The sequence below is a fragment of the Amphiura filiformis genome, chromosome 20 (assembly GCF_039555335.1).
Source record: "Amphiura filiformis chromosome 20, Afil_fr2py, whole genome shotgun sequence".
Classification (NCBI taxonomy): domain Eukaryota; kingdom Metazoa; phylum Echinodermata; class Ophiuroidea; order Amphilepidida; family Amphiuridae; genus Amphiura; species Amphiura filiformis.
The window spans coordinates 13,418,157-13,434,312 of NC_092647.1; the positions used below are offsets into that span (position 1 = coordinate 13,418,157).

Here is a 16,156-nt window from a genome sequence, read left to right on the forward strand (position 1 = left end):
ACCCTGTGTAAATGTTATCTTCAGAAGATAGCACCCTGTGTAATTGTTATCTTCAGAAGATAGCACCCTGTGTAAATGTTATCTTCAGAAGATAGCACCCTGTGTAAATGTTATCTTCAGAAGATAGTACCCAGTGTAAATGTTATCTTCAGAAGATAGCACCCTGTGTAAATGTTATCTTCAGAAGATAGCACCATGTGTAAATGTCATCATCAGAAGATAGCACCCTGTATAAATGTTATCTTCAGAAGATAGCACCCTGTGTAAATGTTATCTTTAGAAGATAGCACCCTGTGTAAATGTTATATTCAGAAGATACTACCCAGTGTAAATGTTATCTTCAGAAGATAGCACCCTGTGTAGTTGTTAGCTTCAGAAGATAGCACCCTGCATAAATGTTATCTTCAGAAGATATCACCCTGTGTAAATGTTATCTTCAGAAAATAGCACCCTGTATAAATGTTATCTTCAGAAGATAGCACCCTGTGTAAATGTTATCTTCAGAAGATAGTACCCAGTGTAAATGTTATCTTCAGAAGATAGCACCCTGTGTAAATGTTATCTTCAGAAGATAGCACCATGTGTAAATGTCATCATCAGAAGAGAGCACCCTGTATAAATGTTATCTTCAGAAGATAGCACCCTGTGTAAATGTTATCTTCAGAAGATAGCACCCTGTGTAAATGTTATCTTCAGAAGATAGCACCCTGTGTAAATGTTATCTTCAGAAGATATCACCCTGTGTAAATGTTATCTTCAGAAGATAGCACCCTGTGTAATTGTTATCTTCAGAAGATAGCACCCTGTGTAAATGTTATCTTCAGAAGATAGCACCCTGTGTAAATGTTATCTTCAGAAGATAGTACCCAGTGTAAATGTTATCTTCAGAAGATAGCACCCTGTGTAAATGTTATCTTCAGAAGATAGCACCCTGTGTAAATGTTATCTTCAGAAGATATCACCCTGTGTAAATGTTATCTTCAGAAGATAGCACCCTGTGTAATTGTTATCTTCAGAAGATAGCACCCTGTGTAAATGTTATCTTCAGAAGATAGCACCCTGTGTAAATGTTATCTTCAGAAGATAGTACCCAGGGTAAATGTTATCTTCAGAAGATAGCACCCTGTGTAAATGTTATCTTCAGAAGATAGCACCCTGTGTAAATGTTATCTTCAGAAGATATCACCCTGTGTAAATGTTATCTTCAGAAGATAGCACCCTGTGTAATTGTTATCTTCAGAAGATAGCACCCTGTGTAAATGTTATCTTCAGAAGATAGCACCCTGTGTAAATGTTATCTTCAGAAGATAGTACCCAGTGTAAATGTTATCTTCAGAAGATAGTACCCTGTGTAAATGTTATCTTCAGAAGATAGCACCCTGTGTAAATGTTATCTTCAGAGGATAGCACCATGTGTAAATGTCATCATCAGAAGATAGCACCCTGTATAAATGTTATCTTCAGAAGATACTACCCAGTGTAAATGTTATCTTCAGAAGATAGCACCCTGTGTAGTTGATAGCTTCAGAAGATAGCACCCTGCATAAATGTTATCTTCAGAAGATATCACCCTGTGTAAATGTTATCTTCAGAAGATAGCACCCTGTGTAAATGTTATCTTCAGAAAATAGCACCCTGTATAAATGTTATCTTCAGAAGATAGCACCCTGTGTAAATGTTATCTTCAGAAGATAGTACTCAGTGTAAATGTTATCTTCAGAAGATAGCACCCTGTGTAAATGTTATCTTCAGAAGATAGCACCCTGTGTAAATGTTATCTTCAGAAGATATCACCCTGTGTAAATGTTATCTTCAGAAGATCCCTGTGTAATTGTTATCTTCAGAAGATAGCACCCTGTGTAAATGTTATCTTCAGAAAATAGCACCCTGTGTAAATGTTATCTTCAGAAGATAGCACCCTGTGTAAATGTTATCTTCAGAAGATAGCACCCTGTGTAAATGTTATCTTCAGAAAATAGCACCCTGTGTAAATGTTATCTTCAGAAAATAGCACCCTGTATAAATGTTATCTTCAGAAGATAGCACCCTGTGTAAATGTTATCTTCAGAAGATAGCACCATGTGTAAATGTCATCATCAGAAGATAGCACCCTGTATAAATGTTATCTTCAGAAGATAGTACCCAGTGTAAATGTTATCTTCAGAAGATAGCACCCTGTGTAAATGTTATCTTCAGAAGATAGCACCCTGTATAAATGTTATCTTCAGAAGATAACACCCTGTGTAAATGTTATCTTCAGAAGATAGCACCCTGTGTAATTGTTATCTTCAGAAGATAGTAGGCCTACCCTGTGTAATTGTTATCTTTAGAAGATAGCGCACCCTTGTTTCCAATGGACATTTTATTGTGAAATTTCATTGTACAAGGAATACATTTATGTCCATGTGGACATGCTGTTTTCAGTCGATAAGCACATTGTGTAAATGCTATCGTCAGTAGATAGCACCCCTTTGTTGATGTTATCTTCAGTAATAGCTTAAAAATCGATGTTATTTTATTGTGTTCTGAGCTTTCATCATTCTGTTGTCTACATATAACACGTGTGATGGAATGCAGTTTAAAATCCCCGCCAAGGCCGCATTATTTAGTATTGTTGCACGCACGATCATGGCACGATCATCCTGGAACCTATTGTAGGATTGATTGCAGATAGCAGAACCGGGGATGGTCCCCTTCTCTGTCGAATAGCTCCGACATTTTCTGTACACGGAACCGGAACCAAGCTTTACGTGACTTCCGAACCACGAGACGTTATCGCACACACACACTACCTTTATCTGCACGTATGGGGTGAGAAGAAACTGAACGCAATTGTAGGATTTCCGAGGAACATTTTGGGAGAAGGGAATTCGCGATGCCTACATACAATTTATGTCAACCTTTAATATGCTCGACAAAGTACATGTTTTTTGGTATTTTAATATTAGTGGCTCTAGCTATGGTAATTTCAAATACGGTACTGCCTAGTTTAAGATCTGTTGTTACCAAACGCAGTGTTCCATTGATCACTATAGGAAATACCACCGATGTTATCAAAACACACTCAGGTAAGAGTAATCCGAATAAACCTATATGGCTATATTACAGCTGGTGGATAAAATTAATACAGCAGTGGACAAAAATAAAGCAACTATTGGAATTTTCTTAGACTTATCAAAAGCGTTTGATACAATTGACCACAAAATACTTCTTCATAAATTAGAGCATTATGGATTTCGTGGTGTGGTATTGGAATGGTTTACAAATTATCTAAGTAATAGAAAGCAATATGTATCCTACAACACGTGTGACTCACAACTTAAAGATATTGTATGTGGTGTTCCGCAAGGATCAATATTAGGTCCACTATTTTTTATATTATATGTTAATGATATCACTAGTACCTCTAATATTCTGGATTTTATACTATTTGCTGATGATACCACTATCCTTTACTCGCATGAAAATATTGAGAATCAAACAAATGTCGTGAATGCTGAATTGAAAGAAGTAAGCAATTGGTTTAGAGCAAACAAGTTATCAGTAAATGCAAGCAAAACAAATTATATGTTATTAGGAACGCCTCATATGACATCAGTCAAAGTGCAGCAAGATTTAAACATCGTCCTAAACAACACACTATTGGACCGAGTGAAACATACCAAATTTTTAGGTGTCTTAATAGATGAAAACCTCACCTGGAAATGTCATATTGACTGCGTTTCCAAAACTTTGTCGAGAAATATTGGTATCATGAACAAATTAAAACACTTTATTCCTGATCGAATACGGTATTATATACCTTATATTGTACTTTTATTTTGCCGTACCTCAATTATGGAATTCTAATCTGGGGGAATACATGTAAACTTTATTTAGATAAACTGACCAAACTCCAAAAATGGGCAATAAGAACAATTTCTAATAGTCATTATAGAAGTCATACCAGACCTTTATTTGCCAAATACAACATTTTAAATATAGAAGATATGTATTCTCTTGAACTTGGTGTATTTATGTACAAGAATTCCATACATGAGTTACCCAATTCATTTAATGAGTATTTTACAAAACGTTCTGACATCCATGACTACCAGACAAGACGAAATAATGATCTCCAGTTAACAAAAAATAAAAGAGTTTTTTCCGACCATTCCATTCGAACGAGCGGGCCCATACTTTGGAACTCTCTAGATAAAAAAATTAAAGACTCAAAGTCCATAAAACATTTCCGCAAACACCTTAAACAAAAACTTATCTCCAAGTACAATTAGGCCATTCTCGAGCACTGTAATTTGTCATGTCTGTTAGTCATTTTTATTTATTTTTGTTGATTTCATAATCTTTGTTTTGTTTTTTCGTAATTTTAAGTCAATTCTCAGGCCTTATTGGCCTTCCTGCCTTTTCCGCCATATTGTGTTTCTTTATTTTTGATGTAGTTGTATATTTTTATATATGGAAATAAATGAATGAATGAATGAATGAATGAAATCAGTCCCATAACAAAATATTCATTTACTGACATGATCGTGAAAAACATGTTTTTAACTTTCAAAATTTTGATTTTTATATCATAAGATCGTACATTACATAAAAGAATAACTTTAAAAAGCCATTTGTCAAACTTTGTTTTATTTTGCCATATTTATTTTTAATTTTTTTTAAATCGGATTAAAAAAAATTAAATCAAGATATTTGTTTATCTAAATCGATTTTTTTGAATTATTTTTTTTATTCCAAGAACTGCTATACCCCATGATAAAGTCAACAGAGTACCAATGGGATGCTATAGTCATATTCCTACCAGGTATTTACAAAACAAAAATCAAAACATGTTTTTACATGTGAAAATTAAAAAAAAAATTTTTGGTAAAATCATGGGAAAAAAACCTGTTGAATTCTGCACCTTGAAAATGAATTTTTAACAATTGATAAAGTGACATCATAGAGTCAATTTAAGAAACAGTCAATTTAAGAAAGAAATAAACTTACATTTATCAAAAAGGGTAAAAATGAAAAAGTTGATATAAATCAGTGATTGTTTTTTAAATCAAATGATTTAAATCGGCGTGATTTAAATAAGACAACCCTGAATTTTGTAATATTTACACAGATCCCAACTTACACCTTAATGGAATCAATCAGCCAAACTCGAAACTCCTTGTGTTTGTTTGTCAAGAGAGCAATTTTGAGATAAATCGACAAAAAAACCCTGTTTCATTGGCGGTCGGTCGGGCGGTTTTGTTTTTTTGGATGCTAAAATTACCCAAAATTTCACCACAATTTGACAAATTTTCAGCCAAAATTACTACATTTTGGCCCCAAAATGGCTGGTTTTACTTGATTTTAAGCAAAATTTAAAAATTTCCAAAACGTAAATTCTGGGTCGTTCGGGCCCATAGAACAGGCTGTTTTGTCGCCTAATGTGGTAATTTGTACCACATTATATCTCCCATATCCCTGTCAAACGGTCAAAATAGTCCGTTCGCTTTACCTCATTATTTCGGTTTAAAATGGACAGAAATCCTTTCCTAATACAAGGCCAAATAATATTATTTCATCAATAGAGGTTATCCGTGTTCTATAAGCTGCATATCCTATCAGCGACTGCTATACCTTGTTTAGGACTTTCAAAAGAAGTATAGGGGGCCTACCCGAATGTGCAACCATGACTGCTTCAAAATAGCCCGCCAAAGTCATGCAGGTAGCTGGAGGTCGTGCATTGAATTGGTTTAAATGAGGAATACTACAAGAACCAGCGCCTTTTGTTAGAAGTGGATAACCTCTATACGCTGGCGAAGTTACGTAATAATCGGATTAACTACCATAGTAATAGGTACAAACAATTTTTGATTATATCGCGCTGCACTACTACATTCATGCAGTACCTCTACATTGAACCATAGATGTCAAAGAAATGCTAATCACTTGCACCCGTAAGATTAGTCTCTTTGAAAAGAGCGGTATTGTATTCAATCTATTCAGCATCGAAGTGGTTACGTAATTCTCTTGGTTACCGGATCACGCTACTTTGGTATGCCTTCGAGTGCCATATACTTTATGTGGTGATCATTTCGATCGTGGTTCATTACTCTAGCGCGTGATCCCGTTGACATAGTAACATTACGTAACTTCGATACTGAATTATGATTGTCGACAGGTGATGAGTGCAACCTGCTTGTAGTGCAGCGCGGTATATTCAAAATTGTCTGTACCTATTGCTATGGTAGTTAATCCGATTAATTACGTAACTTCGCCAGCGTATTGACTGATTGACGAAAATCGTACATTTTGGTTCAAATGGCCACTGGGGGGACATCATGTCCGCCCGTTAAGATTCGCTGTCGCACACCGACATCGCTTGGTTAATAATTACATTGTAGAACAGAGACACTAAAATCAATACCCGGGATCGATACACGTGAATGTGCTATGCACGATTTGATATTAATTCGATAAATCTTTGGATACCGGGGTAGAAAATGATGAATATCTCCCGTAATCTTTTTATTCTAAAGAAACCATATTTTGATGATTGCACTTGAATATATGTGTTGAAAGGATATGATAGTCGTAAGCTTGCGTATTGAGAAAGAACCGTGTGTATTGAGCTCAAAAACTGACAAAAAAACCGATTTTATATGCCGAACTATAGCGCAGCATAGGCCACACGTGGAGGCAGTCTAAAAGCAAATGACCTCATGGCGTATACCATGCTCACTGACCACTACAGAGATCAGTCACCAGGCTATTGTCAATAGCTTTAGTCTGATGTCCCTCGGCCCATTATGCGTCTCAAAACTATTAACAGGTCGGAACAAAATGGCCATGCGTGGCTGTGGAATCAACCTATCATGGCGATTTCGGCCATGAAGATATCGGGACGATGACACTGTGCCACAAATAAGGTTCGTTTTGTCGAAAATGAAATAAGGTTCGCTATGTCGAATGTGAAATAAAGCTCGCTGAGGGTACGGAATAGATTTTTTTTCCAGATTTTGGTGAAATTTAGCTTAATTTTAGCCCTCAGAAAAAAATGCCCGAATGATCGACCCTACAGTATTTGCAAGATCCGTCTGGCCGTGGAACAAGTTTTTTTTCGTCGCCTTTTTTAATTTAAAAAGGCAAACAATAACCAAGAAAACACGCGTGACGTGCACAGTGCGTTATGTTATTGAGATAATAACTCTTTCTCACTTGGCCTAATGTGTTTCAAGAATAGATTGTTTCTCTTCAATTAAAAACCAAACATCTTTTTCCATTACCCAGATTCCATTCATCCCAACGCTGCAAACGAGTCATATAGGGTGGACCAAGAACCATATTTCAACTGGGTACAAGAGCCATACAGGGTGGACCAAGCGCAAAGGTACCATAAGCATTACCCAATCAACTGTGCAGCTATTTTCTCTGGCAATCAAACTACGATTGAATTGGCCAACAAAAGTTTAACGGCAAAAAAGAATATACCAATTCCAAGTGACAAGAAGGTGAAATTATTGATAGGCATTTTATTATACGTTCGTTCGTTCGTTCGTTCTTTCGTTCTTTCTTTCGTTCCTTTGTTCATTCAATTACTCATTCATTCATTCATTCATTCATTCATTCATTCATTCATTCATTCATTCATTTACCAAAATATATAATTTGATGGGGTAAAGCGGGTGGAAAGGTCAGGAAGTCAATCGGGTCTGATTATGATTTGAAGCTGCTAATTTGTGTGTTTATTACCTTTCTACAGGTGGCAGAGTGGGCTCATAATTGTGATAAATATAAACATGGTCGAATGTATCCACAGCAGCCATTATCAGAGGATGAGGCTGAATACCCTATCGCATACAGTATGGTGGTCTACAAGAATGCCGCACAGGTAAAGCAACCAAATTAAAAATAATAATGATATAATGATAATAATAATGATAATAATGATAAGGGAGTGTTCATAAATACTTGGGGTTTGGAAAAGTTGGATACTCCGACATCTCTCAACATTTTAGATCCCATAAAAAAGGGTGGCTTCTAATATTTTTGGACCCCCCCGGTATGTCCTAAAAAGAAACCAAAAATATAATTATGTTACTAACTCATTAGCTAAAACTGACCACTTTGACATGTTTGAGTTATACTCATTGGAGTTATAGTGTTATATCCAAATTGTAAAGTGCGCAAATTTTGTTGATTTGAAGCTTGAAAGTACATATTTGAATACTGAATTGAATGTGCGAAAAATCTTTGGCATGTGCATTCGTTGTCGTACATTTTACTCCGTACTTTTACCCTCAAATTTTTTTTGATCCCAAGGACTGAATTTTTTGATCCCCGTTTTTAAGACCCAAAATTTTTGACCGCCTAAATTTTTCAACCCCATCAAAGTATTTATGAGCACTCCCTAAGAATACTATAATAATGATGATAATATAAATGATGCCAAATATATCGCACTGCACTAGTACGTTCACGCGGTATATCTGTATAGACGAATCCAACGAGCCAAGTGATGGTCAGAATTCAGTCGGCCATTACTGGGTTCCGTCTGCACAAAACTGGTGTTGTTATTGCCCAAATCCGCTTAAAATCGATGTTGAATTGTATTGTGTTGTAAACTTTCATCATTCTTTTGTCTACGTGTAACACGGGTGATGGAATGCAACTTTATATCCCCACTACATCATCTCACATTTTAGGTGGAATAGACCTAAGGGGGGCAGCTATGGCTGCCATTGAGGTGTAGGAATGCGTGAAATTGGATTCGTCTATTGAAGATGGCTCAAAGAACAGGGATAAAGACCTGGATCGTAATTATATAGAACATTCATATCATGCTGATCACTAGCACCTATAAGATTGGTATCTTTGAAAAGAGCGGTATTGTATTCAATCTATGATTGCAGACATGCAAAGGTGATGGGTGATGAGTGCAACCTACTTGTAGTGCAGGGTGATATATTCACAAATTGTTTTAACCTATTGCTATGAAAGTTAATCTTGCTATATGCGAATTAATTCCATGCTTACTGTTGCTTATTTTATTTTTAGGTAGAACGATTATTGCGAGCAATCTACCAACCTCAAAATGTCTACTGTATACACGTTGACAAAAAATCTCCTCCCCAATTTCACAAAGCAATGCAGACCTTATCACGGTGTTTCAACAACGTGTTCATCGCTTCTAAACTTGAAGACGTAAAATGGGGATCCTATGAAGCTGTATTGGCAGATCTACATTGTGTAGAAGATTTATTAAACCACCCTGTTCAATGGAGGTATCTATTAAATCTATGTGGTATGGATTTCCCTTTGAAAACCAACTTTGAGATAGTGCAACAGTTGAAAGCATATAACAATCACAATTGTATAGAAGGCTACCAAAGAACTGAAACCAAGAATGAGACACGCAGATTTCAAAAGACAAAGGGGACTGGGACAGCACCGCACAATATCAAAGTCTATGGAGGGGACACGTGTATTGCAGCAACTCGAGAATTTGCTAACTTTACAATTTACGACAGAGTTGCGAAGGATTTCCTATATTGGTTAAAGGATGTCTATGTGCCCGATGAATACTACACACCTACATTAAATAGGCTGCCCTATGCTCCAGGTGGACATGTCAAGCCTTCTATGGACTGCAACGTTCGCTTTCGTAAATGGGGGCATAACAAAAAGTTTGGGGACCGTCCAGAGTGTATTGGAAAGAAAGTACATGGACTCTGTCATTTTTCTGCAGGTTATCTGAAACATTTTTACAGAACTCCGCAGTTATTTGTCAATAAGTTGGACTACGAATCTGATCCAATCGCCATACAATGTATGGAAGAGCTTTTAGACTACAGAACATATCATTCCGAAGATTTCAAACATTGGCAGAACTTTCCAGTAACAGATTATTACTGGCAACAAGGCAATAAGTGAGTTTTGATCGATTTAATTGAGCCCAGGCTGATGGCATTCTTGATTGTAGATGGTAAGCAATTCCAGAACTTTGGAGCAATCACTGAAAAGGCTATCCCCAACACATTTCCGAATGCGAGGAATGGTAAAATTGACACTCTCACACTGTTGTTTGATGGGATCATTTATTAGTTTTTCAAACAAAACATCATGTATAACCAACTTTTAGGCTTAAACAGCTAAAAGTGATATCGTGCTAATGTATACAGATGCTTTTGAGTCGTTCTCAACTTTAATTTCCCCTCTTTTACAAAATAATTAACTTCTATAGTATTTTTTTAAGCTTTTCGGATATTAAATCAGTTAAATGTATGTATTAATGCCAAAATTGGTGGCGCTATTTAGTTACTGGAAATTACCCTTTCAAGCTTTTAATACAAATAATTCCTTTCATTGTTTGATAAAATATGTTTATAAAATGTCCTTGTTGCTTGTTTCACCTATTCCAGCTGTTTTAATGGCGGTATTAATCACCTAACCCTTGAAAATAAAGAAACATGATTTAGGATAAATAGCGCCATCTATAGTTTGCATTTAGTTAATAATGAAGCCAATTCTATATACATCAAACAGCGTGGACTTAGTACTCATAGCATGTATGGAGCTCTTGACCGTGAGACACTTGGAAATGTACCGAGGAGAGAGTCCATTGAGGAACTTGTACACAAGCGCGAGTGTCTTGAACTTGATTCTCTCATGGAAGTCAATGAAGATCTCTTAAGAGTGGGCTCATATGATCAGACTTGGGCTTACGATATATGAGCTTGGCACATTTTTGTTATGCACTTTCTGTAGTCTGGAGAGATCGTTCTGTGTTATTCCAGTGAGCGACATGTTACAGTAATCAAGACGTGAGAGGATGAGGGTTCTGACAGTATTTTGACAAGTATTGAAATCCAAATATGAAAGAATTCTGTTGATGTTTCTAATGAGCCCATTGACTGATTTACATAGTTGGGTGATGTATTGTAAGCATACATCAAACACAAGGTCACGAACAGAAGTGCAGCACTCTAAATTACAAGGATTTAAAAATAAACCCTTTTAAGGTTGTGATTAGGGACCATTCAATTTTAGATTTAAAATTAATCTTATAGATTTGAATTTTAAATCTTAAAGATTTAATTTTAAATCTGTAAGATTTAATTTCAAATCTAATGCTTGATTGGTCCCTAATCACAGTCACTTAGGATTAATTTTAAATCCTTGAAATTTAGAGTGTGGATGGAAAAATCTCCATACCATCAAGAATAAGGCTAATATTTTTAAATGATGGGGAGATGGTGCCAGGAAAAACTCTTTAGTTTGAGCTTACATTTAATCATCCAAGTCTGTATCATTTGCAACACCAAATAAATTTGGATTTCATCAGCATATGTATTTCACATTATGTTGGATTTATTTTTCAAGATTATATAGTTATGGCACTTTTGGTTCCTATAAGGCCAATGCCTTCAATCAATGGGCAAAATTTAAAAAAATGTGGAGGCATTTCTATTTTGGACTTTAAAAAAGGCCCGTGTACACTCTTGGTTGGATTTGATCATATGTATTTCACATTATGTTGACGTAAGATTCTCCTAACAACATTAGTATACATGTATATAGTACACAAAGCACAATGGCCAAGTTACAGACCCTTGAGGGAGACCATACTCCAAATGTATATCTTTAGAAAAAGTACCTGATACTAGTATTCTAAATGAACAATATATTATCAGCTATATACCAGTCATAGGCAGAACACCCAATACCAAAGTCATCTCCGAGCCTTTGCATTAAAATTTTGTGATCCACCGTGAAAAGCCCGTATGTAGATGTTATCTTCAGAAAGAAAAAGCACCCTGTGTAAATGCTATCTTCAGAAGAAGAAAGCACCCTGTGTAGATGTTATCTTCAGAAGATAGCACCCTGTGTAAATGCTATCTTCAGAAGAAAGCACCCTGTGAAAGTGTTATCTTCAGAAGAAAGCACCCTGTGTAAATGCTATCTTCAGAAGAAGAAAGCACCCTGTGTAAATCGAGGGCTTAGAGTAAGAACTAGCTATGTCCACAATTACATGTTACTCATTTCGGCAACAAATGGATGGTTAATTCTGCCCTCCAAAATAAATGCAAGTGACTTTGGGGTATATGCATGGTCACTTAAACAGTTAGCATGGTTAGTTAGACGCAAGTGACCATTTACATACCCCCAAAGTCACTTACATTATATTATAGAGAGCAGAATTAACCGTCAATTTGTTGCCGAAATGAGTAACATGTAATTGTGGATATAGCTAGTTCTTGCTCTAAGCCCTCGAAATGCTATCTTCAGATGAAAGCGCCCTGTGAAAATGCTATTTTCAGAAGAAGAAAGCACCCTGTGTAGATGTTATCTTCAGAAGATAGCACCATGTGAAAATGTTATCATCAGAAGAAAGCACCCTGTGTATATGCCATCTTCAGAAGATAGCGCCCTGTGTAAGTGCTATCTTCAGAAGATAGCAGCCGGTGTAAATGCTATCTTCAGAAGAAGAAACACCCTGTGTAAATGCTATCTTCAGAAGATAGCAGCCTGTGTAAATGCTATCTTCAGAAGAAGAAACACCCTGTGTAAATGCTATCTTCAGAAGATAGCACTCTGTGTAATTGTTATCTTCAGAAAATAGCACCCTGTGTAATTGTTATCTTCAGAAAATAGCACACTGTATAAATGTTATCTTCAGAAGATAGCATCCTGTGTAATTGTTATCTTCAGAAGGTAGCACTCTGTGTAATTGTTATCTTCAGAAGATAGCACTCTATGTAAATGCCATCTTCAGAAGATAGCACCCTGTGAAATGTTATCTTCAGAAGATAGCACCCTGTGCAATGTTATCTTCAGAAGATAGCACCCTGTGTAAATGTTATCTTCAGAAGATAGCACCCTGTGTAATTGTTATCTTCAGAAGATAGCACCCTGTGTAATTGTTATCTTCTGAAGATAGCACACTGTATAAATGTTATCTTCAGAAGATAGCATCCTGTGCAATTGTTATCTTCAGAAGGTAGCACCCTGTGTAATTGTTATCTTCAGAAGATAGCACCCTATGTAAATGCCATCTTCAGAAGATAGCACCTTGTGTAAATGTCATCTTCAGAAGATAGCACCCTGTGAAATGTTATCTTCAGAAGATAGCACCCTGTGAAATGTTATCTTCAGAAGATAGCACCCTATGTAAATGCTATCTTTAGAAGATAGCACCCTGTGTAAATGCTATCTTCAGAAGATAGCACCCTGTGTAATTGTTACACACGGAGCTCACGACTGAGCACAAATCTAAAAATGCATAAATGGGACCGAAAACACCGTGAACCAGGACTGGAAATCATCTGACAATTACATTATTGTTACAAAATAATTTAGGCCTGATTCTTGCAAATGAGAGAGCACAAACTACCAATGCACCAGTAGGCCTACTATCAAAACAACACGGAGCTGAAACACCGGGAACAACCACAGGAAACCATCCAAAAATGCATTCAATGTTCCAAAATAATTTAAATCTTGCAAAGTAACAAAAACAAATGAAAGCACAAATCAACCAATGCACAATTACTATCAAAACAACACGGAACCGAAAACATCGGGAACCACCACAGGAAACCATCCAATAATGCATTTTTGTTCCAAACTAAATTAGAATAATAAAAACACATGAAAAAGAAATTCAATCATCAGAAATAGCTCATTTTGGTACAAAATTATTATTTTGATTTATTCATCAAATTACAAAAACCAATGAAAACAAAGATCATGCAATGTTTGGCATGTTCAAAACAATATGGAGCCTAAAACACTGGGAACCACCGCTGGAAAACATCTAAAAATCTCATTTTTGTTCAAAAATAATACAAATCTATAAATCACCAAAAAATGATAATGCCAACCCCTGCCAGATTGACACTTGCCAACCTGGTACAATTGGCAGATGCCAATGATTTCTGACACTCTGGATATTGATGGCAAATGCCAATTTGGCCCGTGACTGCAAATGCCTGGTTGTATGCAGACACCTTGCACATTCATCTGTGTCGAACCTGGCAAATGCCACATTGGTATCAGTTGGCAAGTGCCAACCTGGCACTAGGTGGCATATTTTCCCTGTGTATCAGAAGTCTGCATGAATTTGCAATACTTCATTTCAGTTGGGTTTACATGATAATAGTTATGAATTAAACTTTGACGCTCATTCCTAAAATAATTACACACTAGAACAAAATGCAGCTCATCTTCGACTGTAATGATAATTTATCCCTGTGTAAATTATATCGTCAGTAGATTGTACCCTTGAGTAAATGTTATCTTGAGTAGATAAGCAGCCTTGTGTAAATTTTATCTTAAGGGTAAATGCGGTATTATTGGTCCAGGAAAGTTTCCCGGTTGGTCGAAGCAGCCCCATCCCCCATAAAGTCGATTTTCATTGTCTAAATCTATATATTATTGGAAAATAACACTTTGATGGTTTGCAAATGTTCATTCTACAAATCATATACTTTGATAACTCACTTGATTTATTGTTGCTAATGAGTTATGTACGTTTTACAAAAGTGTTGTTGTTTCAGTCCTCTTTACAACATAACTCAAGAACCACAGGACCTACAAAAGTATATCTGTGATATTTCTGTGATATTTGAATTTTTCTACAAACTCGCTATGAAATGATCAATGCAAATTTTGCCAAAGCGCGCTACCATTCGCAAGATGCTGTGAACTACCAAATCGCAACAATTTAAAATAGTTGCTAACCTTAAGTAACCTTATGCTATCTTCAATATATAACACCCTTGTGTAAATGCTATCTTCAGAAGATAGCACTCGGTGTACATGCTATCTTCAGAAGATAGCACTCTGTGTACATGCTATCTTCAGAAGATAGCACTCTGTGTATATGCTATCTTCAGAAGATAGCACTCTGTGTACATGCTATCTTCAGAAGATATCACTCTGTGTATATGTGTTATCTTCAGAGGATAGCACTCTGTGTACATGCTATCTTCAGAAGATAGCACTCTGTGGACATCATGCGCGTACGCAGGAATTTCTAAAGGGGGGTGTGATGATAAAAAGTAACAAAATAAAGAAATGACCGCTTTGATAACTCACTTGATTTATTGTTGCTAATGAGTTATGTACGTTTTACAAAAGTGTTGTTGTTTCAGTCCTCTTTACAACATAACTCAAGAACCACAGGACCTACAAAAGTATATCTGTGATATTTCTGTGATATTTGAATTTTTCTACAAACTCGCTATGAAATGATCAATGCAAATTTTGCCAAAGCGCGCTACCATTCGCAAGATGCTGTGAACTACCAAATCGCAACAATTTAAAATAGTTGCTAACCTTAAGTAACCTTATGCTATCTTCAATATATAACACCCTTGTGTAAATGCTATCTTCAGAAGATAGCACTCGGTGTACATGCTATCTTCAGAAGATAGCACTCTGTGTACATGCTATCTTCAGAAGATAGCACTCTGTGTATATGCTATCTTCAGAAGATAGCACTCTGTGTACATGCTATCTTCAGAAGATATCACTCTGTGTATATATGTTATCTTCAGAGGATAGCACTCTGTGTACATGCTATCTTCAGAAGATAGCACTCTGTGTACATGCTATCTTCAGAAGATAGCACTCTGTGGACAACTGGACATACTATCTTCAGAAGATAGCACTCGGTGTACATGCTATCTTCAGACGATAGCACTCTGTGTACATACTATCTTCAGAAGATAGCACTCTGTGTACATGCTATCTTCAGAAGATAGCACTCTGTGTACATGCTATCTTCAGAATATAACATAAATGTAATGTTATTTATATTATTGTTCTTCCTCGATTTGATGCCCGGGGTCACTCCCGTTGTGGCCTGTACATCATCTGCGAGAAAAAAAGGCGTATAAGGGGTAGTTTTTCGTCCATATAGGCACGATACGCGCGTATCGTGTTTAGGGTGTCAAAAATATGACAAATTTGAAGGAAAAAAAAGGGTAGCAAAATTGCAATGTGCTAATACGCGGAAAGGGTATGTAAATTGGATAGATCGACAGATAAATATGAAAGGTGAAATGCTCTTCAAAAAGCATAAATTTGTGGTGGAAATTTTCCAGAAAATCCCGGAGAAAATAACCATAATGACGAGTACCAGTCGCCAAAACAAACCATGTTTACGGTGTGT

General features: G+C 36.3%; 1 protein-coding gene across 1 annotated transcript; it reads left to right on the top strand.

Annotated features, from left to right (window-relative positions):
* The first annotated feature begins 7,268 nt into the window (after positions 1–7,268).
* LOC140142567 (N-acetyllactosaminide beta-1,6-N-acetylglucosaminyl-transferase-like) lies at positions 7,269–9,999 on the top strand. The gene is made up of 3 exons (XM_072164561.1): positions 7,269–7,490; positions 7,742–7,870; positions 9,037–9,999. The coding sequence occupies exons 2-3, from the start codon at positions 7,787–7,789 to the stop codon at positions 9,910–9,912; spliced, it is 960 nt and encodes a 319-aa protein (XP_072020662.1). The 5' UTR covers positions 7,269–7,490; positions 7,742–7,786; the 3' UTR covers positions 9,913–9,999.
* Positions 10,000–16,156: the final 6,157 nt, after the last annotated feature.

Bases quoted from the DNA above. Each gene is read 5' to 3' on its own strand.
- LOC140142567 (XM_072164561.1), top strand. From the start codon at position 7,787: ATGTATCCACAGCAGCCATTATCAGAGGATGAGGCTGAATACCCTATC. The intron at 7,871-9,036 runs GTAAAGCAACCA...TTTTATTTTTAG, and splicing joins TCTACAAGAATGCCGCACAG to GTAGAACGATTATTGCGAGC.